At 38.6% G+C, this 25,581-nt stretch overlaps 2 protein-coding genes across 3 annotated transcripts in view; both read right to left on the bottom strand.

The window, feature by feature from the left end:
* Window positions 1-7,672: 7,672 nt before the first annotated feature.
* Window positions 7,673-12,968, bottom strand: LOC117450947 (nucleoside diphosphate kinase B-like). The gene is made up of 5 exons (XM_034088983.2): window positions 12,889-12,968; window positions 11,018-11,150; window positions 9,586-9,687; window positions 8,700-8,812; window positions 7,673-7,938 (listed from the first exon to the last, which is right to left on the bottom strand). The coding sequence occupies exons 2-5, from the start codon at window positions 11,132-11,134 to the stop codon at window positions 7,821-7,823; spliced, it is 450 nt and encodes a 149-aa protein (XP_033944874.1). The 5' UTR covers window positions 11,135-11,150; window positions 12,889-12,968; the 3' UTR covers window positions 7,673-7,820.
* rapgefl1 (Rap guanine nucleotide exchange factor (GEF)-like 1) overlaps window positions 12,895-25,581 on the bottom strand; it is a 50,414-nt gene continuing 37,727 nt past the window's right edge. The window contains exons 16-17 of one of the 2 annotated variants that reach the window (XR_004552615.2): window positions 23,465-25,435; window positions 12,895-12,968 (exon numbers count right to left, since the gene is read on the bottom strand). Coding sequence is in view for 1 of the 2 variants with exons in the window: in XM_034088982.2 (XP_033944873.1) it covers window positions 25,311-25,435 (125 nt within the window). In the remaining variant the exon portion in view is untranslated. Of the gene's footprint in view, window positions 12,969-16,298; window positions 25,436-25,581 lie in introns of those variants that run through there. The other variant, XM_034088982.2, reaches the window with a different exon arrangement.

Here is a 25,581-nt window from a genome sequence, read left to right on the forward strand (position 1 = left end):
TTTTTCTATGTAATCTTTCACAGCGTCTAACCGTCTCATTTGTTTTATGGTGCTATATAAGGATGAAACATACACATTTGATAAAGTTTCTACGAAAGGATTTTGACAGGCTGTCTGCAGCCCGGTGAAGAAGTCATGTTTTGGAAGCAGCAGATTTTGTAAAAGGAGAAAATGATTGATGTGTGTTTCAAGGTAAAAATATTTGTGTTTGCTATGACGCAAGTTGATTTAAGACCTTGAATTTGGCTATCTTCCTCGTCAGTTTGTGATGTTATGTGTGTACATCAGTGATTGGAACGATGACTTCATGGGTTTTATAAATGTTTTGTCTAATGTAGCAGTGTTTTAGTTGACTGTGGTGTGGGACCGTAAGAAAAATAATACTTCATTGTGACCAGAAGATCAGCTGTGGTTGATTTTAGTTTCTTCAAACCCAATATCTCAGTGATCACACCTGACAACGTATCGAATCTAAGGATTATTTAAATGTGTCGAACATAGTTCAACGGTTCCCATGACTCTGTGTCATTATAGAGCTGTTGTTCTTACTCCAGTCTTAGTCCGTTCAAAAAGTGTGGATGCAAAAGATATAGGGTCAAAAGTTTGGACAAAACTTGACTAGGTACAACATTTTGGAGATAATTAAATGACCCTGAGGAGTTTAATGTCTTGAGATTAAAGGACTAAGGAACCAAAACCGGTTACAAAGACAGAAAAAAGTACACACATTTTGAGATTGACCTTTGAGATCTTGAATTAGGGTACAAAGACTTAAAGGTCTTTGATCAGCTCAGGTAAAAAATATGACACACTCGTACAACAAACTAGAACTGGAGTTTAGAGACAAATAAGTTAAGGTAATGAGTTTAATGTCTTGGAGAATTTGGGTCAAAAATGTGATCAGATAAAAATCGTTGGATAAATCCTTGACAGGATTGGATAACAAACTTTGGTTAAGTACAACATGTTTTATATAATGAAGTCAAAGTCAGGAGTTTAATATATTGAGATTAGGTGACTGGGATTGGGTAAATGTTGCACTGGAATCACAACTAAACAATATTCAGAAGAAATCTGGTCAAGATTTTGTCAAGAAAGATTAGGGATTGGATATAAAAAAGTATCTTGAACACATTTCTGGAGTTAGTGTTTTATTTTGAGATTAGAGGTCTTGAATCAGGTCCAAAAGTTTGGACTTGTGTCAAAACATTTAACATGTATTGTACAAAGTTTTTGAGATGATTAAATTGGGCAAAAAGGCCAACATCTTGCACAAAAACCAAAAGTGAGACCAAGACATGATTGGATACGACATTCCAAACTAGATCATGAGTTCCATTGGTACAATATTTGAAGATTGTTAAATTGTGGTCAAACGTTTATTAGCTCTAGATTGATGGTCTTTGATCAGTTGCTAATTGTTTGAACCAATCCAACACTGGATCAGGATTGGATCGGGTCTCAAACAAATGTGTAAAAAACCACCCAATCCCAATGTGCAACAATTATTTTTTCTTTTATATTCCTTTGGTACAGTGTTCATTTTAAAATAGTAAAATAATCAACTACTTTACTATAATTATGTACCATTGGATACAAGCAATTATTTAGGTTTGAATCTATTTGTGTCCCACACTGATAAGGTTAACGGAAACCTGCGTTAATGTCCATGTTGTCCTGATGTTCGTGCTGTGAACATGACGTTTACTGAGCTCTTTAAAAACGTACAAAAAAATCTATTTATAGATATATAGGCCTACTATAAGTGTATGACAAAAATAAATGTAGTTATGTACTGATGTTAACTTTCATGAAGCTTTTTTTAATACATTGTGCAATTTTTGACAGCATGATTGTAAAGAATTTATTACATTTAGATGACTCACTTTACATTTTTATGCAATAAAAAAATTTGAGAAAATAACGAGTTTTGCACATTATTTCCGATATTTTTTACATCCTAAGAATAGGGTGTTTTGACTATTTGATCAAGGGTTTTTTTAACATATTACACCATGACGTTTTTTGTGATATTTTAAGACATACTCTACAATGAGGTTTTCTTTGTATATCTCACATGAGTACATTGTTTTTGTATGCCTGAACTAAAGGGGAATAACCAGCGTGATTCTGGTGAGATTAGAGACGTTTCTCAATACTCAAATTTCCCCTCCTCGACTCCTCGACTCCTCGGTCCTCCGGTAGTGACCCGGAAATGAATTTCAGCGCGCCGTTTTGAAGGACATCTAATTTCTCTAAATGCACATCGAGGACCGAGCATCGAGCGCCGAGGACGCTCTCTGGAGGAGCTCTAACCGAGGAGACACTGATGGCTCCTCCACGGATGCATTTCCGGGAACGGTGGAGGCGTGACACACGGCCGGACTTATCTCAGCCAATGACAGCTCTGCATTCATCCCCTGGATATTATTTTAGAAACTGCTTTCATCGCGTTGCGATGTTTCCAGAGAGAACAGCTGTGAGGTCCGTGCAGAAAGCAGAGCAGTGTGTAGAATATATATCACTCAGTATAACAGGCCTACTCTCTTCCTCCGCTCGCATCTCCTGTGGGCGGGACTAAGTATCGAGGATAGGAGTCGAGGAGGGGACATTTAAGAATTGAGAAACCTCTTAGGACCATCCTGGCCAAAGTGACGGAGGGGAGGCAAAATCCGGAAGCCATAACACCAACTCTTCCATGTACCTGTATTTATCCCCCCAGGGGGAAATTCAGTTTTCACAGTATACCGGAAGGTGCACCCATGCAGATGCACTGTAATACACACTGAGTTACAGTGGCGTAGCCACCATAAGGCCAGGGTGGGCCCAGGCCCACCCAGTTTACTCATTGGCTCACCCTGAGAAAGCCTCTGTGTCATTTAAATAAAAATATATAATAATTTTTTTTAATTATTATTATAAAAAAAATGTATTCACCCATTGAGAATATCCAAGAATTCAAAGTGAAATTCAAGTGAACAAATATCGAGTTTAATTAATGTTGTATGTGCTTTATCCTCTGAACCAAACTCATTTACGGTAAAAACTGATTGTTGGTTCCGGCGCGCCATAATAACGTGAGAGAAGCAGAGAGCTGCCTGCAAAATAAATGATGGCTCAAAGTTCACTAATGAACTTTGTTTTTTTTTAAAAAGCCAGACTCCAAGAAGAGTCCCCACTGCCCTCATCTAGCAGCGATCTATACGATCATTTTCTGATAACGATGAAATAGCCCCGTCTCCCTCTCCCCACGTCTCCCTCTCCCCAGAAGAAAAACAATGTTAAAGGGGAAAGGAAACACCAATTACAGTTATAATATTCCGGTAGTTTATTCATTTTACAATGGATATTGATCGTAATATTTATTGTATATGATATTACTCGCCAAAAGAAAATTAATTATCCGCCGGACCAGGCCGCCGCCATTAGGGGAGTCCCAAATGGTGACGTCACTGGCTGTGTTTTCGCTCCACCTGAAGTCAACACAACGTAGCAGATATGGCAGCGATGGAGGAATTTTGCAATGAGATCGACGTTTTGAACGATGAATTTGACTATTCGTCAAGTTACCAGGCATCCCATGGCCTATGCTTATGAACCGATTCGGTCGAATAGAGTGGCATACGATCCGGAATAAAAAAAATAAAAAAACACAATGCTAACAGTGAGCCTCTGAATTAGCCCCGAGCGAAAATGCTAACCTATTACTGCACCGAAAATCACTCTTAGCTCCCTTATTACTTATCCTAGCCGCACATCCAACACATCGTTTATGATCGCAAGGAGACACAGAATCTAACGGTGCCCACCTCAACACTGAAAGATACAAACTCGCGAGGTTATCCACAAAAACGTACATCAAAACAAGTGGCGCTAGGTACTAACATACGCCAGGCTAACGGCTTACCTTCCTCATTGTCTGGTCTAAACTGGTCTTCAATGGCATTACAACGATAAAAACGATGATGTAGTTAATCCATAGGTTAATATCCAATGGGGCTGTGTCCCTTTGAAATGTTCTGATAATCTATAAGCAATACAACTGCAATTCCGTTATCTGCTGTCCGCTCTGTGCTCCGTGCGCTCTGGGTCCTGCAATACCATCCATCAATAGCAATACTAGCCTTTTTAGGGCTGTTTTCGACAGATGAGCGTGTGTATGCCAGTTTAATTAGTTGAGCTATAGAACACCCCCAATTCTCTATTGTGCGTCATAATAATAGCTACCATTTAGTTTGGACGCGATTGCGTTAATTAATAAGGTCACACTGTGTCAGTAAATACATGTGTGAGCTAGTAATCTGGTAGTGCTGCAATATTTACCTCTCTCTCGGCAGCTGAAGCAACTCGTTTGGTGGCTCGAACTTCACGTTTGTTGACACTGTCATTGTCTTGCGCGGCCGACGTGCTGGGACGGTCGGTGTTCCCGACTGCATACGTTGAGAAATCGAATATTGTGGGAACAGATCCTGGCTTCAAATCCAATGTTTTGTATTGAACCAGGCATCCAGACTGGACTTTGAGCAGCTTCTCATCCTTTAGTGGCAGCCTATGGAAATGTACTTCTTCCTTCTTTGTATAAAATCCATTTGTGCAGCCTGGGGCAATACAATAAACTCCTGACGACGACCGTTTTCTTGTAATGTAAACTACTGGTGCATTGCACGCCATGTTGTTTGTTATTGAGCTTTGGCCCAGGAAGCCAGTCAGTGACGTCACTGGAAAAGTCCCGGAGCAATGGAAGCGCCCATGGTCATTAGGCACGTATTTCAAAAAGTAAATTCGCGTATCTCGATCGTTTACATTGGAAATAGACTAGATAAATACATTTCCTAATGGTAATATTGTCGCATGGAAAGCAGTTTGAAAAGTGTTTCCATTTCCCTTTAACGGAAACTCTGCTGCACGGTTCCCTCGTCCCTTGGAAGAGGCGGAGAGGTGGGTGTTTTTCATCTGCTGGTGGACAGTCCGGAGAGATATACACAGGGTTGGGTTGTGGTTGTAACGGAATACATGTAACGGCGTTACGTAATCAGAATACAAAAAGCTTTACATTTGAAAAACGAGTAATCTGATAACAGTTACTTTCGTAAACCTGAAGTGAATACATTTTGGAATACTTATTGGAATTATTGGTGGAAAAGTAACCTGTAACATGTAATATTCATTACCGGCAAAACTGTGTGCACACTGCACAGCGCTGCAGCATGTCTGTGAGCGAGAGAGAGATGCAGCGTGTCTGTGAGGCCCCGCCCCCGCACGCAGATGAGAGAGAGAGGGAGGAGAGAGAGAGAGAGAGAGAGAGAGAGAGAGAGAGAGAGAGAGAGAGAGAGATCTCTTTCAAAATATATTGAAAGTTAGAAACGGAGATGGTTAGATAAAATGTGCAAGATAACATTTATGTAGTATTTCTTTATTGTCGAAATGATGACATTTCATAACGGGATCAAAGTGAATGGCCTGCTGCTGCTGAATGCATGGAGCAAGTGACTAGAACAAGTTTTAAAAGTTATTACATCGTTTCAGATAATAATAATAATAATAATAATAATAATGATAATAATTCATTCTATTTAGGGGCACCTTTCAAAGCACCCAAGGACACCTTACAATTCATAACATATTCTAAGGAAAGGTTTTAAGACAGTACAAAGAATGCAGTCCGGGTGATGTTTTTTATGTGTGGTGCAGATGAGAGAGCTGTCCAGAATGACACCAAGATGTTGTGTTTGAGTTCTTGATAAGCCATTAAAACAGTAAAATACGTGTCTCCTGTTCCCCAAAACATACCCACATCTGTTATGGAAAAAGAAAGTATTCCAAAAGTATTCTAAAAGTAATCTGCCACTGGTACCAGCGGGGATTGTTGTTAGCTTCTGATGCGCAGAAGAAAAAAATCTGGCCCACCCTATTTTTTACAAGTACATTTCTGCCTACGCTACTGCTGAGTTATACACACTATACAAAATACAGGTAGAATAAACATGCTATGCATCTGGAGCGGGCCAGAGCGAAGAGGCTGCCAGTCTCCGGCGAGCAGGTCGGTGCCTTGCTCAAGGACCCCTCTGCAGTGCCCAGGAGGGGAACTGGCACCTCTTAGCCACCAGTCCATGACGGGTTTTTTCTGATACATTTCAAAATAGTGTAATGAGAGGGGTTTTTTCAACATCCTATACTATGACATTTTTGTTTTTTTACTTTGTATACTATGAAGTTTTTTCTGATATATTTCGACAAACTATACTATGAACGTGTTTTGATATTTAACTTTAGTCTGAGTTATTTCAGTGGGTCTCAAACGTGTTGGTCACGATTAATGTAAACAATTATTTCCGAGGCACACGTTTATATGATCATTATAATTATAAAAAAATAAGAGAAATGAAAAACAGATATGAAATACTATATGACAGTACAAAAAGAATAAAGTTTAAAAGGGGAGTGGTTTGTAAAATATCCATTAAGAAATAGTAAATCTGTTTACAGTTGTGTTTCATCTGGGTGCTGAGAGATGTATCCATAGATCTCTTCATTTTGCTCTCAAAGTGCATCAGATTGATGCTTTTAACTTCCATATTTAAAAATAAATCTTCCCGGGGGAGCATGCCACCGGACCCCCCTATGTGATGTCCATAAACCACCTATAAAAATATTACTTTACCCCTGCTTACACCTGTATGCTGTGAGCTGATTATCGAGCCTTCATTGTGAGTCGCAGGTACACTGTGTATGTGCGTGTGAGGAGTGTTGCAGTAGAACATTCCACTGTAGCGACCAGTACATTAATGGGAAACCCTAAATGTTTGAGCACCCTCTATGAAACGTTAAGCTACCCCACAGCACCCACAAAAGAAATCTCTGGCGCCGCTACTGAGCCTGCAGCCCCGTTGTGAAGAAATGTGCAGTGCAAACAGGCTCATTGCAGCCACTAATGCTGTGATGATAAAACACACTTTTTTGCCAAATATCAGCATTTTCTTTCTTTTCATTTTTTTGCACAGATTACAAAGTGGCAAAGTATTATAACTTATTGTTCTAGCAAAGGGATTGCACAATTGTATTTATTTATTTTTGACCACACCTTGTTTTATTATCACTGTTCTAGCAAAGTGATTTTTTTATTTTTTTTGAAAGGAATGCTCATGTTCATATTGATGTATTTTAATAAATGTTAACTTGGCCCATTACGTGACTATTTGTGTTGGGGGGGCCCAACTTTTTTTTTCTCCAAAGGGGGGGCCTGACAGAAAAAGTTGCAGACTTGTGCCCCCCCTGTCATGCCTCTGTGCCCCCCAGGTGGTGCGCGCCCCCCACTTTGAGAAACACTGTACCATACTATGAGGATTTTTTTCAGCATACTATACTATGGTGTTATTTTAGATACTTTATCATAAATTGTTTTCTTTTACCATAAAGGTCTGATTTTTCAACATACTAATCTGTGACGTTTTTTTGATATTCTATACAATGACTTTTTCCAAATCATTTTGACATACTATACTGTAGTATGACTTTTACATGGCTCCTTTAACTACAACATACTATACAATGACTCAGATAAAAACTTTCATAAAACTCCAACTGTTTAGAACATTCATAGTAGAAGGTACGGCCTCACACAGCTGCTACTCAGGGGGTAAGACCCAAATGATTTCTGATACGGAGTCAGTGATAGTTGTTAACATGAGACTTTATTGATAAGTGGGACATGTTTTGGATTGATGACTGAAGACCAAGTCAGGGGATCATCTGCAGGGAGGAGGGACGTGAAGGGGGCGGGGTCCAGTGGGGTGGAGTTTACTGGTGGATGATTGGAAACGTTACTCATACAGGAAGGCCTTGGCGCAGGAGGTGTAGGTCACTATCTCCTCGGGCTTGAACCACAGACCGATCTCATGCTTGGCGTTCTCCAGGGTGTCGCTGCCGTGGATGATGTTCCTGAGAAACAGCAGGAAGGTCAGTGGGATCATAGACAGAGACAGTGATGATTGTGTGTTAGAAGTTATATTATAGCATGTATTTAAAAAGCACTAAAAAGTCATACTATGTCATGGTATAGTATTTTATAAATAACCAATAAAAAGAATGTGTGTAGCATGATTGAAAAAGTTAAAAAAAAGATATATATATAATATAGTGTGTGACAAAGTATTTACTTTAAATAAATAAAAAGGAAATATAATAACCATAGTGTGGAAGACATAAAGCAATAGTTATGTATGTGATCATAATTTAGTGTGTTATTAATTTAAATGAATAAAAAAATGATATGTCATTGACAGATCATATCAGATTTTCTTTTCATTCAAAAAAGTTCATCATAGAATGTCGTAAAGACAGGTCTTTTGCTACACTATGACTTTTTAAAGTATTGTTCTAGGACTAAAGATGTCTTTAAAATATAAGTAAAGTGTGTCCTGACAAAAAGTCACAACACAACTTGGTAGAAAACATTTTATGTTGTATTGTTTTTTGTGTATGGCATTACTATTGTGTTTTCTGTGTGTGTGTGTGTGTGTGTGTGTGTGTGTGTGTGTGTGTGTGTGTGTGTGTGTGTGTGTGTGTGTGTGTGTGTGTGTGTGTGTGTGTGTGTGTGTGTGTGTGTGTGTGTGTGTGTGTGTGTGTGTGTGTGTGTGTGTGTGTGTGTGTGTGTGTGTGTGTGTGTGTGTGTGTGTGTGTGTGTGTGTGTGTGAACTCACCTGCCGATGTTGACGCACAGGTCTCCACGGATGCTTCCGGGCTTGGAGTCGGCGGGGTTGGTCTCACCCAGCATCATCCTGGCCAGCTTCACAATGCTCTGACCCTCCCACACCTGCAGCACAACAACATGTCAGGGGGGTCCGCATTTCAAATGAGAAGCAAAGTCATATGTAGATTAAAGGTGAATGCTTTTCAAGTTCATTTATACAACCTATTTGAACAATATGGCAATTTCTAAAAAGTTAACACCTGTGTACAAAATAAACGCAAAATCAAATGACAAGCCGAGATAGAATAAGAAGGTTTAAAACACAAGGAACATAGCTTTTGATACAATCAAAGGTATTAAATAAGCATCATTTTTTTCATTTGATTAAAACCTGAATTATATAGAGCGTGTTCAAAGTTTTAAAAAAGTATTCCAAATTACATAAATATATTATGTGAAATATAGATTAAACAATTTGTTAAAAAAACTACTGATTCTTGATCAAGGCATTTCATTGAGTTTTAAAATGTATTTAATACTGTTCAAGTTGACCTTATGATCTCAAATGTCTCTGATCACACCTGCTAACAGTCTGCTCCATAAAAGGAGACAATTAAATACAAAGAAGGTGTGAGGAGGGAGAGATACACACTACAGAGACACATATCTGCCTGAGTGCCGGGGATGTGCGGGAAGACTGTGTGTGTGTGTGTGTGTGTGTGTGTGTGTGTGTGTGTGTGTGTGTGTGTGTGTGTGTGTGTGTGTGTGTGTGTGTGTGTGTGTGTGTGTGTGTGTGTGTGTGTGTGTGTGTGTGTGTGTGTGTGTGTGTGTGTGTGTGTGTGTGTGTGTGTGTGTGTGTGTGTGTGTGTGTGTGTGTGTGAGTGTGTGTGAGTTACCATGGCGAAGACGGGTCCAGAGGACATGTACTTGCAGAGTCCGGCATAGAAAGGCATGTCCTTCAGGTCAGCGTAGTGGCTCTGCATGTGCTCCTCAGAGGACTATTAACAAAACAAAAACATATTGAAATAGTAATGCAAAGTAATAAAGTGCATTTGCCTGAATACCATTATGAGGTAGAATTTTCGGATAAATTATGTTAAATATTGTCCTTATAACTCGATAAAACATTCCATTGTTCAATGAGGTTAACCGCCTACAAAACATTTATATTTACTTTTATTTATTTAGTTGTTTGTTATCATGTTTTATTTATCTGATCAAAAGTCATGATTTAATACAACAATCTGCCTGAAAATCAATGTTATCTCTGCATCATGTATGTGTGTGTGTGGTTGTGTTGTGTGTGTGTGTGTGTGTGTGTGTGTGTGTGTGTGTGTGTGTGTGTGTGTGTGTGTGTGTGTGTGTGTGTGTGTGTGTGTGTGTGTGTGTGTGTGTGTGTGTGTGTGTGTGTGTGTGTGTGTGTGTGTGTGTGTGTGTGTGTGTGTGTGTGTGTGTGTGTGTGTGTGTGTTCCTGTTCTTCTATCTTAGTGAGGACCGCTCGTTGGACATTCAGAGCAAGGACACTATCTCTTTGTCACTTATCAGAATGGGGTGTGTGTGGTTTAAAATTAACTTCATCAGAATGTAAACTACAATATGAAGCAGAACAGGAATTTCTGGCACAACTTCCCCTACTTCAGTGATTTAACACGTTTAATTTAAGACCTTTTTAAGTCCATGTAGAGTGAAGTTTGATACCCATTTGTACTTTAAGGTAAAACCCGCTCAACAATTTTGGTTGGCAACTTTTCCCAGAGAATCAGCATTTTACATTTCATATGCGATTCTTTGATTCCTTATGTCCCGAAATGAAACATCTGTCCGTCCTAAAAAACAACCACAAACACTTGTATTGATAAAATAACACTACAACCTCACAACAAATGTGGAAAACATAACATAGTAAATGTTACCCTATACCAACATGTTTAACCACTTTTGATTAAATATGTTCTTTAATTTATTTACTTGCTTCATTGTATTTAAGTTTTAAAATGGTATTCAATTGAATGTTTTTATTATTAATCACTGATATTTTATTGTATTTAAGTTATAAAATGTTAATCTTTCTTGTTGTTTAAAAAAATATAACCAACAACATTGTATTAAGTTGTAAGATTGTATATTGTTTTTGGTTATTTTGTTTAATTTCCTCGTTGTTGTATTACTATAGCTGATAATGTTGCTTTTAAATCTATTTATTGATAGTAAACTAACTTTCATTTTGTTTTGGTATCAGTGATTTATTTTTCATGCATCCCTGTCAAAATGTTGGATTTTTCCAACTTTTTTCTTGATTTCCTTTATGAAAACAGATGTCCAGTTTACCTGCACGAACTTGGCAGCCACCAGCTTGTAGCCTCTGGTCTCGAAGCGCTTGATGATCTCTCCGCAGAGACCCCTCTGCACACCATCGGGCTTCACGGCAATGAATGTCTGCTCCATGTCGACTGAGAGTAGGCTGCACAAACACCAGCGAAGAAGAAAAAAATCATACATAAGAATAAAGTTATGCACTAAATTCAGGTAATAAATGGTGTGTGTTGAATTCTTGAAAATGTCCGTTAGTACGTCGTAAGAGGCAAATGTAAAAAAATAACTGATAAAAGATGATATGTTATTTAACCAACTAGATTCTTGATAGTAACTTCTTATTACTCGTTAATTGTAAGTATTTTAGTCATTTAATTTTGTTATAAAGTGCGAGGAGGATTTATTATTTTAAGGGAAATGTAATTATTTGTAATTAATAAAGTCTTATTATTACTTGTATCGTCATGTATCTTTCTTTTTTTCCTTGAAATGTTCTTTGAGTATTTCTTTTTGTATTGTTGCCTACTGATTTGTGAGTGTTTATTCTCATTTTGTCTGATTGGTTCTTTCTTTATTGCAATCTTTTAAAAACAAAAATAAATGTTTTTTTATAAGAACATTTCAATATGTTCTCTTCTGTGTTAAATGTATATTAAAGGGTTAATCTGCTGTGTTTCTCCCTGTTGCTCAGTATCATGTCTCCATCGTATGTGTCCTTCATTAAGACGATATTAAATAACCCCTCGTTAGAGACACTTCTGCTGTATGTGAAATCAAAAACTTCCCCTTAAGTCTTCTCCTCTCTCTGCCTGGAGACAGGACCCCGGCTCATGGCACGGAACAAAGCGACTGCTTTCTAATTTGAACAGACTGCCAGTTTGTGTCTGCTCATGTTAAGCCGAGATCAGCAGGTGGCTGTGGGAGGAATTCAGGCTGAGATGGCAGAAAAGAAAAACCCCTCCACACTTCAGGGGTGAGGTTTCTAGGAGTATAATTAGGGTTCAGGGTCAAATATCGAGGTCATGTTCTGCTCATTTATCAAAGTCACGGTGTCCTTTTTTGCCCTCTTCGCAGCAAGATGTCTGACAGCTGTATCTCCGCAAATACTGACCAGTTGCTCAATTTTTCAAAACAATAACATTTCAGACACATATATATATATATATATATAAACATTTAGAAGTTAGAATAAAATACACAATGTACTGCAATATATAAACATTTATAAATATATCTAAAATATTGTACAAAAGTTGTGTTTTCTTTAGTTCACAGTTGAAAATAGTTACAAATGTGGAGGCAATATTCAATCAAATCTTTCAGTGAGATAACATATGTTAATGTTCATTTCATGAACTTTCTGATCTCAAAAAGAATTACTTTTATTATAAACTGGTCAAATAATTCATGATGATTTCAAGTGTGTGGAGGAAAGATTATCTATTCTCAATATTTGTTTAAGTTTCAATGCAGGAAATGTTCTGCTGCAAATGTGCACTTGTCCAAACAGTTATTTCTTTGAAAGTCTTTGTGCATTTAAAAAAGACATGTGGACTGCACATTTCTTTGCGCGAATCAACATTTGTATTTTCTCGTGCAGAATGTTATACAAGTTGCAAAGTCTGATATACATCCACAGATTATAAAATAATATCTTAACCTCATTTGAATGAAGAGATATCTTGTTAACCTTCATTTGAGTCCAGAGAAAACACAAAATGGTGTCCCTTTAGTGTGTGTGTGTGTGTGTGTGTGTGTGTGTGTGTGTGTGTGTGTGTGTGTGTGTGTGTGTGTGTGTGTGTGTGTGTGTGTGTGTGTGTGTGTGTGTGTGTGTGTGTGTGTGTGTGTGTGTGTGTGTGTGTGTGTGTGTGTGTGTTGATATCTACCTTGGCTTTGGGTTGAGGAGAGCTTGTGTAGAGGAGCAGCAGAGATGTGATCACCGAGGCCGAAGACATCAAGAGGAGCTCTATTTAAAGGAGAGACAGGGTGGGGGGGGGCGTCAAAAATGTGTGTGTGTCAGCGGGTGGGTTACAGTATGTGTGTCAAGTTTGAGTGACTGAACCTGTGTCTCTGGTCAGCAGATCTTTTCACAACACCTTGTGTGTGTGTGTGTGTGTGTGTGTGTGTGTGTGTGTGTGTGTGTGTGTGTGTGTGTGTGTGTGTGTGTGTGTGTGTGTGTGTGTGTGTGTGTGTGTGTGTGTGTGTGTGTGTGTGTGTGTGTGTGTGTGTGTGTGTGTGTACACATTGCATTTTTAGCTGTCTCGGGAAACACAAGACAATGGATTGTCTTGAGAAGTCATGCACAATATATATATATATATATATATATAAAATATATATATATATATATATATATATATAATATTGTTTTTAAAAGGTGCAGACATTTGCGAAAATTTGAAAAATGTTGTGAAAAGGATAAAGATCTTTTAAAAGGGAAGCCAACATTTGTAAAAGCTAAGATCTATTCAGAAAGTAAGAAATGTTTTGTAAAGTGAAGACGTTTGGATAAGGTCAGGACTTTTTGGAACACGGGAAAACATTTTCACAAAGACCAATTTGAAAATGAGGACATTCGATGAAAGCTAAGAAATGTGTTAAAAGTGAGGACATTTGTTAAATATAAGGACATTTTTAGAAGGTGTGGACATTTATGAAAATATATGACATTTTTGAAAAAGAAAGTCTACTAAATTTCACAGGCATTAACAATTATGGTCCCTTTTATTTGATGTAGGTCAGGTAAACTCAAAATGCCATAGTGAAGTGTATGTTGCTCTAAATTAAAGTGTCAGCACAAAAAGTATTGCACCCATAATCCTCTCTATTGAGTCTATTGAAAATACTACACAACAGCTGCTTAAGTGATCCAAGATATAAAACAGAATTCTTTCCAATTTCAATTTTTTTGCTAATTAGGCGAATTATGAAAAGTGAGCCATGAGGCTCATATTTAGACTTCAAGAAACTGCATCATGATTTTGACACTTTGCAGCAGTAAGGTTGTTGTGTTGCAGCAGCACACGAACAGTCTGACGCAGCAGGAGATGAACACCGGATATCTGAGTGAGAGAGTGAGGCAGCAGGTGAAGACAGACAGTTACCAGAATCACAGAACTTCACTTCTAGCATTGGAGTTAATGTACTACTCTCCAGAAGGCCAAACAAGATGTAGTCAATAAGAAGGAAAGTGAGTTTGGGCATTTCCATGCACTTCAAACCAATTAGAGCTTTACTGAAGAGCTAAAAGAACCGTCCAATCAGAGAGCTTCAGATTCTGTTTCCATGCAGTTTTTTATCTTTGTATAACTCGCTGGACACAGTATAGCATGGGGAACAACACACCATTTGCTAAGCTTAACACCACCTAGAAACTGTTGCTAACCTTTAAGCTAGCATTAGCATAAAGTTAGACAGTTACACCATCGAAGTAATGCCTGTGTTAAAGCTTTAGTAATAATAGCAATAGTATAATATAAAACCTTGCCTTGACAGGGGGTAGACCTGTACTTGTATACTTAACTAGTTTTTGACATTGCCATCTTGATTTTTTTGGGGACCAACAGCAACCCAGAAGAGAAGTAAAGTACAATGAAACACTGAACAAGACATTTTTACAATTCACATTTATAAAGTGAAAACACAACCCGTAATTTTTTTTTTTTTACCATTTAACTCAAAATAGGGGCAGCATTAACTAAAAGTACATCATGCTGTATTAAAGAAGCTCTGAAACAGGAGTTGGAGACCGTGAACCCATATTGAAAATGTCTACTGAGGTGAAAATAAAACTTAGGGTTTAGGCACTTTGGTATCGTCTTAATTTGTCAGACTCTGGGGATTCCACTTGGTTTTAATCTATAATTGCAATAGTTCTTATAGCACAGCAACCACCTACTAGGGGATAACAGGTGTAATGTAATGGAGGGGTCTTGTCCTGAAACTGTTACATAACAACAGAAACTAACACACACACACACACACACACACACACACACACACAGGAAACACAAAAGAAAATGACAACAAAATCAAAATGTTGCAGTATATCTGTTCTAAGCTGTAAAGTTTTAGCATAAGTAGTATTGTTCAGAAATGTGTAAACAGTTGGCTAAAATGAATAAGAATAAAAAAATGTTTTTAAATATAAATATGTACAGTGGAATAAATAAGTATTTGATCCGCTGCAGATTTTGTACGTTTACCCACTTACAAAGAAATGAACAATCTATAATTGTAATGGTAGCTTTATTTGAACAGTGAGAGTAAGAATGTCAAAGACTGCTGCCGACATGCAAACACACCCTCTGCTATATACCTTTAATCTGGAGCTCCAACCTTCCCCCACATTTGACCCTAAATATAAACCTTCTCCTAATCAGGGATGGAAAGCTATCCTCCCAGGGGGCACGCTGGTCCTTGCTACAGTCCTGGGAGAGAGAGGGGACCCTATCAGCTGAATTCAAAACACACCTCCCCTCCTACGCAGCCACTCCACTGCCATCTTACATGCCGAGAAGTTAGGGACACATGAACCTGAGGGTAGAACCGTGTGGAGTGTGCACTCAGAAGGCCACTTGTACGTGCAGTGTGTGTGCTGTGTGGCAGGAACTATTGCAGTGCCAGTGCAAAATGTGCATGTGTTAGATGCTTGTACTCAGTTTCCTGTGCTCCATGTATTGCCATATAAGATGTGCTTGGTAAGATGCATATTTAATAGTACTTCTTATGCGCACGGACACTGCATTTCATTATATTCTAATATTATGTTACATATTTAATTTGACTGACACTCAGACTTATAAACTGAAATCCTTTTTTTCCCTTTCCCTTTTGTTATTGGCCAATGTCTACGCCTTTAACAATGAACTAGTAACTTTAAGCCTTAATATATTTAAACCAGGGGAGTTATATTAAAAAACACAAATTAGAATCTAAAACCACCTTTGGTTTCAGGCAGTAAACATGTTTATTTCTGCTATATAGTCGGCGATTTTTACATAGGGTCTACAGAGAGACTCCCTTTTAATGCCTCAAGTGGCCATTAGAGGAACTGCAGTGTTTGGCCCTGCTCAGTAATAAACCTACCAAATGTGAAGTCAATCAGATAGAAGCACCATCATCAGGAAAGAATTAAAGCGTCCAAATACTTTGCTTTAGGAACGAATATCTACAGAAACAATGACATTTATAAGTTAGCATGCTAACATAATTCCTCTAACCTAAAATAGTAGTAGAGTGATAGCGTCGTTTTGGCTAGTAAATAAAACTCCAACGCAGATGTATTGTTGTCCAGAGGTTTTATTATTTCAGTGCCAGTAGATGGAGCGTCAGACTGGAGGAGACGAGAGCAAAATCTATTTCAATAATTAGACTTCAAATTAATTTAGAAAATTAAACTGTAGAAACACTTAGTAAGATGCAATGTTATACATAGATACAAATATTAATTTCACCAAAAAAGAAATACATCCAGCCGTTCATTTGCCTAATGTCTTAGGATAACGTTTTCTTAGACCATTTCCCCCAGAAATGCTAAAGGATTTGTCTTATTTCAAATTAAAAGTCTCACTTTTAGTGAAACTGCAAAAACACCTTCATTGATCTTTATTTTTCATGATTTCTTTACAAGGCTTTGAAAAATTGATTGGTTTTGCAGAAAATAAATGACAATAAAGTGCACCGCTACGATGCGAAAAAATAAATCAGTGGTTGGAAAACGTTAATAATTAAGAGGAAAGAAATAAGAAAGAAATAAGAAATGAGAATGATAAAGTAATGTCGGAAGAAAAATCCTATTATGAAATAGTTTCATATGAAATGAATGAAACTCTAAGGAAATCTTGAACTTGCTTTGTTTCCTAATAAAATGAGCAATTTATTGTCAAATATGGCTTTAATATAGTTTACAAATAACTTTGTGTGACTTGAAATACTATAAACTGTTAGTCAAAAATAAAAGAACACTATAACATAGCGTATATAAATCTCAGAATGTAATATGTCCTCATAACTCGCCCTTATATTTAATGTATAGAATGACCTTATTCCAAATGTTCCTTTTTGTAGTTCTCCATAATATTCGGTAATATGACACCGACTCTGCAAGCCCCGCCTCCTCACAGACCTTGGCTCCAATCACTCCGTTTGTCTGACGTTCACAGAAATCTTAAAGAAAGACTTGTCATCGATGTAAACAACGACTTCTGTACAAATAAAAACACAGAAACAACCCCAAGCTTTAGATAGAAAACAACAGAACAATCCAACTGAAGAGATTAAACTGTACAATTCATAAAGTCATATATTCATCATCCCTTTCTGTCGTCACTGTACACTTTCTCTTTTACAAATAAAAAACATCAAATCAAATATTTCTCATCGAGTAAGCATCACTCTCTCTCAGCTGATACATAAAATAGAGTCTCCGTTAGTATTTGCCTATTTACAGGGTTGCAGTATGTACACTTGTTTAATTATTCAGTGTTTTAATGCGGGCACAGCAGACGGCCTCGACCCAAGAGACCGTCCGCCTCCAAAAACGATGGATCTCAGCAGAATTACAGGCAGAAGCTGCGAAAGGTCCGAAATCTGGAAGGTTTGGTCGGTTTAGGTGATTTGAAACGTTAACGATTAGGATTAGAGAGAGTTGGGATTCAAGACTTTTGTTTCTGCCCTAAACTACGGCGGGATTAAAGCACCCATCACCCAGGAAGTGGTCCTGAGAGAGCCACCGGCAGACGAGTGCTGAGGTCATCTTCACTGGGGTTCACACGTTTTCGCCGACCAAACCAACACAAACTTCTCAACAAGATCTTCAACAGCAAATATAGTCCTGAAAACGTATTCTACCTCAGACTCAGTAAGGGATTTTAAACAACAACGTTTTCATGTTCTACAAATAAATCACGCTTAGATGTCCGAACTCTTGCTCTCGAAAGTTTGTACTCGTCCTCTCCTTGGTTTGAACACATCTTCTAGAAAGTTGAAACGGGTGTCATTGAAAGTTCAAAATTGTGTACACAAAATCTGGTTCTCAAAATGTTGGTTTCCAAGGTGTATACTCGTCTTTATGAAAGTTTGAACGAGTGTTCTTGAACGTTTTAACTTAAGAACACTTAAAGGTAGGGTAGGTAAGAATGGAGAAACCAGCTCGAGTGCGCTAGAATTTGAAAATACACAGAGAGCCCCGCCTCCAACACACACGAACGTGCACATGACCAATGAGGGCAGAGATCAGTCTGTGCCCAGATGGAAGGCTGACAGGCAGGCCATCCAGTTACTTTAGCCGGGCCGGCTCAGATGATTGGTCGTGCTTTTTACAGTTCTACGGCTTCCACAGATAAAATGTATTTATTGTCAAAGCATTTATTGTATTCACTGCTATCGGGATGTTAAGAGCATTCCATGGAATACAACAAGTGTTTCTGAAGTGAATTACCTACCCCACCTTTAAGTCAAACTCTTGTACTCAAAAGTTAGAATGCATATTCTTGAAAGTTTGTTTTAGGTTTGGCAAAGTTCAAACTCCTATCTTATTAAAAGTTTAAATTTGCATCCTTGAAATGTTGTTAGTTTTATCAAAAGATTGAACTCCCGTTCTCTAAAGTCCAACTTGTCTTCTCAAATGTTTAACTATTGTTCCCGAATAATTGAAGACATGTTCTAGAAAGTTTTTGTTTTCAAAAATGTTTGCCGTTTCAACCAATTTGTGTACTGGGGAGTTTAAACTGGTTTCTTGCAAATTCTGGAATCGTTTTTAGGATTCTGATTTGAGTTAAAACTCCATATTAGCTATAAGATCTTGTCAAACTAGAGACATTCACAGATTGTGTTCCCGTTCAGAATCAAGCCGCCTCAGTTCACACATCATTACAAAAATATTGGAAAAAAATAGCGAGGAAAGAACTCAATAAATCAATGATTTTCATCTTAGTGTTACTCTTTATATAGACCCTCCAGAAAAACGTGATTCTGCGATCGCAGAAATTACCGCATAATCAGCAAAATGGCGCATATTTGTAAAAAGCCGCATATTTATCAAAAGGCCGCATAATCCCCACATTTTTCCACACAAAGTTGAGAAAAAAAAAAGTGAACTCGTCTTGATGATGCGCGACGTCATCAGCTCGCGCATCACAGAAGGTAAACAACACCGTAGAGTGAACGTGTGGAGCTCACACGAGAGTTTCTCTTCACCAAGATGAAAAAATCTAATCCATCTCATTTACCGACAAACATTTCTGCTAAAGACCGGGCAAAGCAGTTCCCCGATGTCTGGGGGGAAACTATTCTGCACCCCGTGCAACTGTGTTGGAGCATAAGAGAACATCGACGGTGACGACCCACTTTGATTCATTCAAACATTGGAAAATGCTTTCTGCTGCTGCGGACAAGAAAGCCAAACAACTCACGTTCACCGAGGCATCAACCTCCAAAACCCTTTCGAGGGCTACAAGAAACGAGGTGAGAAGCCTACAAGATTGAAGCTGGTCAGATAACGAACGAGTAAATGAAAACGGAATGAGGCGGAGAAGTGTGTGTGTGTGTGTGTGTGTGTGTGTGTGTGTGTGTGTGTGAGAGAGAGATTGATTAAAATAGCCCAATTGCTTTTACAATAAATAAACATTGAATGTGTTTAATTGAATAGTAAAGGGGTTTAACGTTAGTGGCAGGTTGTGTGTGAGAGAGAATAAATAAATAAGACAGCCCAATATTTATTTTTTCCGCATATTTCGCAACTTCCCGCAATTTCACCGCATACAATCACATAAAACCCCGCATGTTTGATCGCACAATCAAGGATTTTAGCCCGCGTTTTTCTGGAGGGTCTATTTATATAAATCATCTTGTTTTTCAAAATGGTCTCATTCTGTCAATACATTTCCCCAAACAACAAAAAATACTACTTTAAAATAAATGAGACTTTCATGATGCTGTTGGGTCTGAAAGCTGAACTGTTGGTCTTGTTCTGACGTGGACACGAGGCGGACTTGTCTCGTGAAGGGGTCGGCCTCGCTGAGCTTTCACAAACAGGATGTTATGGTACAGGTGGAGAATGACGAAGTCTCACTGCCACCAGAGCGGAGCGCAGAGAACACTTTTAAAACCATTTACACCTTTTCAGAAAATGTATACAAACACGTGCACCGTTCGGACGCACTGAAGAGTTTCAGCCCAACCATAAAGCAAAATGCTGACTGGACGTCTTAATGAATATTGCTTCACTTATCCAACTGGAAATTCTTAAATAAAATTCAAATTGAAAGGACGATGGCCTACATATTTGTTGTGATAAAGGGTCAGTTCATGTTGGAAGTAAGAGTATAATATAATAATAATAACTTCATATTCAAATTTTATCTCAAAATAATACAACTTTTAGTTTATTTCTAGAATGACAGACTTCAAATGTATGAATTAAACTTAACACATTATTTTTGTATTTATTAAGTCTGATTTGTTATTATTTTTAAGTTTCAAGTTTACTGTGCATGATATTATTGTTGTGGTATTGCTTGTTCTATCTAGGCTATATAGTTAGAGAATCTGATGTACCAGAAATGTTTCAATAAGTTTAAAAAAATTATCTCATTAGGAATTCTTTATAAAAAAGGACTTCATCATGACAAATTACTTTTTTAATCCTATAAAAGATTATTTCGCAATGAAATTCAACATTTTCATGAAATATTACGCATGAATGTGCATATTATGCAATAATATTAGGCATATGATAAAATTACATTCTGACTGTGTAATCATAAAATCGCAAAATTCTATAAATGTACATCATCGCAAGGACTGTTTTCTGAAATATTATATTATCATTAAAAAAGTATGTTTTTGAGCAGCTGATTATTAGCAACATGATATATTAATATTTGTTTCTTAATATATAATATGTACAACATCTTAGAGGGAAACTCTTCAGTGCTTTGCAAATAATAAAAAAAATCTTAACCAAAACAATGTGTCCGTGTTCAGGCTGGACTCAGACCGGAGGCCTGTACTACGAAGCAGGGTTTTCGCTTAGCGGCTAACTTCAGGGACAACTCGGGGTTTCCGGTCCTACGACGCTGGTTCTCTTTTTAGCGGGCTAGATCTTATGCTGAGCGGCTAAGAGATCAACTCAGTGAAAGCACTGCCTGCCTGCTGACCAATCAGAGCTCAGTGTGCGGAGTTTAAAGCGATCAAGTCATATTACAGGAGAAAGGAAATACAGAAAAACTGCCGTTGCAGGAAAGACGGCCGGCAGAAATCAACTGACTGTGTGAACGTGAACATTAAGAGAATATCACCTCTATCTTCAGAGCAATCTGACTATTAGAACATTAGCGTTAAGAAAGCTTACTTAAATATCGGCCACAAGATAAGTAACCGGATCAAAGTAACATTACGTACAGTCCGCGGAACTGAGTGCAGACGTCGATGTGTCCCATTATCATACATCTCCTTATCTGAGTCAGCTGAGCCGTATCTGGCCGTGCAACACTCAGTGTCACATACTGTATGCAGAAGTATTATTTTAAGCAACACATTAAGTTGACGAAACACTACTCGAGTAAAATGTAAGTAAAGTCAGATCGTGTCTTAGTGATATCATAAACCTGTTAACGTACGCATTCAAACACGTGTTCTGTTCCCAGCTGTGTTCACCTTGCCGGTGCAGCTCTGTGGCTTTGATCCTGGATACAGTGGTTAAGTCATGGATGTTTAAAGTCTTCATATGTGTCTAATATTATAGTTCACTTTTCATTCAGGAAGTATGACGCTGCGCTGTCAGTACGCTTCTCCATGTTTGTGATTGGTCAAATGTTGCTAACCGCCACTTTTATGTGAACGCCCACATAACTCGATAGGGCAAAGCTGGCTTGTGTTAACGAGCGTCGTAGGACCGCTTAGCGAGAGCGCGTTTGTTTTGGATTCAGGTAAACCGGGTAACTCAAACATATCCAGGTTATGTTGAGTCGGCTTCGTCGTACAGGCCTCTGGTGGTGATCACAGCAGAAAAACAACAACTCTGTAGATTTCTATTATTATAGTAAATATGACTGAAGTGTGATCAGCTGTAAAAACACGGAACCAATCGATCGCAACACAACTGGACTCAACTGGACTCCAATGAAAATCTAGCATAAAGAGTAAACAAAACCTCTCTGTGTCTCTGAGCCCTGAGGTTTGGCAAAGTGCTTTGTTGCTGCGATAGGTTGACCAACAAGCTCCACTTCCTGTTATTGCCAACAGAACGAACCAATGGCAGGGCAGCTTTGATCGAGTCCTTCCTTACAGCCGATTGGTCATTAAAATGTGACAGCAGTTAGATCCCAAACGCTGAGGAAAAAAGGAAGAATAAAACAGTTTCTTCTGTCAACTCTTTCGTAAGTTTGTATTCATCTCCCTGGAGTAATTCTGTCCCGTAAACACAGCTGATTGGCTGCCTTGTGGTTATCAGTTCAACCCGCCCGTTAGCATTTTCAGTCACTTTATTAAAGGACCATAGCTGTTTCTTTTCCCAATGGAGGTCATGTTTTCAGTTTGTTTGTCTTATCCAAAATACCAGATGGATATACTGCATACAATACACTTAGATAATTAATTGACTAAAGAACTACTTGAAGACTGATTTCGAAGTATGGTTTAGCCGCTCTGAGCAATACAAAAACACGTCTCCTTTAAAGGGTCCGTGTTGTTGTTTGTTATAAGGTAACGAACACACCGAAGTCGGAAAAAAGACTTCCAAACTTGCGGAATAGGACCGTCTTTAGGACAACTGAATGCACCATTGGCGCAGATCTATCAAGGGTGGTATTCTAGTTTAGCATGTTCTAGCTACTTTACCTAGAACGTGTAATTCAATAAGTTTAGTTATTATTAATTAAAATAAAGTCCTTTAATTTGTTGATTAATTGTATCTTGTGGTGAACGTTGCCTATCGATTTCCCTTAATTTCGCTGCGTCTACCAAGACAAAACCTAATTCGTTTTTTTACTTTGTTGTTCTGCGAATGTTTTCTAGATACGCACGGCTAAATGTTTATCCTCTTAATAGCTTAAGAACACATTTGTAGTAGTCTTATCCTGAGAAACAGATGGTCATGTAACCTCTCTATTGGACACAGTCTGTATATCTTTCTCGAGAAACTCATATTTTGACATATTTTTTATTTGAATTATCGACTGATATGTTTGGCGCTAGCGATATGAACTGATAAACCAGCCCTGCGTGACCATTTTGTTAAAATAATAGCTGCGGCCGTCTCAAAGGAATTACCGTATTGGAAACATAATCACTGAGTATTGCTTTGGCAGTGTGTACGTGATTGTCGTCAAATGGTTCAAACATGTAGAAAAAAGCAAACAGCGGTATGGTCCTTTAAAGCGAGTGTGACGTGAACGCTCCAACTGATTGGTTGTATCGTCAAACACTGTAAAGTGACATTTCGTGTGTGTCATCAAAGACCTGGAACAAAAAGCAGAAACGAGCAAAGAGTTGACGTCTTCAGCATAACACCTAAGATCACGTTGGGTAGAAAACCAGCATCTACACACTCTCATCCAGCGAGGAAGCATCCTGAACGTCCTCTGAGAAACGTCTCCTATCAAGGGATCCAAGTGAGTCTGAGAAATCACGGAGGAATCAAATAAAACAAAGCCAGTTCCTGACAGCTCTGTGTGGGATATGGCAGCTGACAGGAACCACAGATCAGAGGTCAGCAGTAACACAGATGTAGACCATGGATACAATCCATCGTAGCTGAGAGTTCAGTGCCAGGTGCACAAGGTCCGTTGTGCCCTTTATTTAAAGAGTTTGTCAATTTGATGGAAAAATATAGTCAGACCTGAAATCCAGTTTTTCGGAGCGCAGAAGTCTTGCGCGTAAACTTGCGACGTTTGAAGTAGACTGATTCAATCAGCGATCCAACTGGTCTCTACGAAGGTTCAGAGGGACTAGAATGATTTAGTTTCTGTTTGTAACTGAAGAGATAAAGGCCCTATTCACACCTGGCCTTAGAAAGCCTCTCGCAGCTCTGATGAAGTTGTTCCCTGATTCGTCCTTGTTGAAGACTCATCAGAACGCTTTTACACTACGTAAGACGTGTCCAACGACCCAATGGTTCTATTGATCCAATCGCCCAAAACACATTACATCCAGGTGTAAACAGGTTCTTGGTGTCCTGCATCCTAAAATATCCTGAAGAACCAAACTTTCACAATTGCGCCATCTGTTGGATAAAGAATCGATCCGTCTGCATGATGTTCTTCAACATGGAGGTTCTTTTTCTTTTCCTGTGTGGATTATGGTTGTTAAAAAAAAAATCCAACATGCTTCCCAACACGTTGGATCAACAAGTCATCTGTTTGAAGTGCAGCGTCTTGTTGATGTTGGGTGGATGGGGCCAAAAACTACCCAGTACAGGCGTCTTAGTGTAGATCCGAGATGCATCCTTCCAAAAGTACCATATTGACATGAATAAAAGACGATAAAAACTGCCAAAGGCTGCGGACAAGTCGTACAAAAACCCTGCCCTATCTGCTCTTCCTTAACCTTGATTGGAAACGGACATAGCAAAAGAAGATATCCCTCTGCACCCACACTAGGTTAAGTATTTACGTCTCAGCGGATGTTAGTGATGAGCTTTGCTTTATGTGTTGCTGCTTCAAGGAACTGTGGAACGGCATTATCTTATTTCCTCTCTTAAAATATGGTCCTATGCTAAAAGAGATACGAGAGCATTGAGGCAGCTTCCACTCCCAATTCCCCCAGATCTTATCATGGCTTCCATTAAGGTACTTGCGGGTCATTTCCAAAGATCTACAAAGAGAACTGGATACAGCGCTGGAGGCGGGACACTAAATGTGGTTCCTCCTGAGGACACAAAGAAACCTTCCTCAGCTGAAATGACTTAAGTTGCAGCCGTAACACATTGAGACTTTTCCAAGACTTGTTCTGAAAAAGTTGACTTTTCCGTTTGTAAAAGATAAAAACTCTCGCGTAGTTTGTCTTATTGTCTTATATTTGGGTCAAGCATCTTCAAATTCGAACTCTGACTGGATCATGAAATGAAAACAATGTTTTGTGTATCCGGTTTTTGGTCCAGTTTGATAAACTGGCTGATCAAGAACGAAGTATGACATTTTTTGTGATCCAGGTCGAAGAAGATGAAGAGAAGGATGTAGTGTGGTTCCAGTTTGAGTTTCCGTCTTGTCCTTATTTCTGACTCGGTCTCCATCCGTTAGCTTTATTGTTTCCGGGCAGGAAACAGCTTTCTCCTCCTCCTCTTATCTCCCTCCCGTCTTTTCCCCCTCTATGTGTCTTTGGGCTCCAGTTTGCACGACATGTCGAACAGGAGGTTCTGGTTGTCGATCACCTGCAGCTGCCGGACGTACGCTTTTGTCTGCAGGTGGGAGGGGGAGGTCTCTGTATCCATGGCTACCAGGTGATGCAGGAAGACACAGATACAGACAAAAACACAGAAGTTAGAAACACTTAATGAATTATTTATGTTACAGCATGAAAAAGTCCAACACGTGTGCGTAGGGAGTTTACTTTCCGTTTGAAATTAAAGTATTTGAAGT

This window comes from Pseudochaenichthys georgianus, chromosome 8 (genome assembly GCF_902827115.2).
Source record: "Pseudochaenichthys georgianus chromosome 8, fPseGeo1.2, whole genome shotgun sequence".
Classification (NCBI taxonomy): domain Eukaryota; kingdom Metazoa; phylum Chordata; class Actinopteri; order Perciformes; family Channichthyidae; genus Pseudochaenichthys; species Pseudochaenichthys georgianus.

What these genes read in the sequence shown, in the direction of transcription:
- LOC117450947 (XM_034088983.2), bottom strand. Translation starts at nt 11,134, where the DNA reads ATGGAGCAGACATTCATTGCCGTGAAGCCCGATGGTGTGCAGAGGGGT. An exon ending in CTGGACCCGTCTTCGCCATG is followed by an intron (nt 8,813 to 9,585) that starts GTAACTCACACA and finishes GTTGTGCTGCAG; the next exon opens with GTGTGGGAGGGTCAGAGCAT. An exon ending in CTGTGCGTCAACATCGGCAG is followed by an intron (nt 7,939 to 8,699) that starts GTGAGTTCACAC and finishes GCTGTTTCTCAG; the next exon opens with GAACATCATCCACGGCAGCG.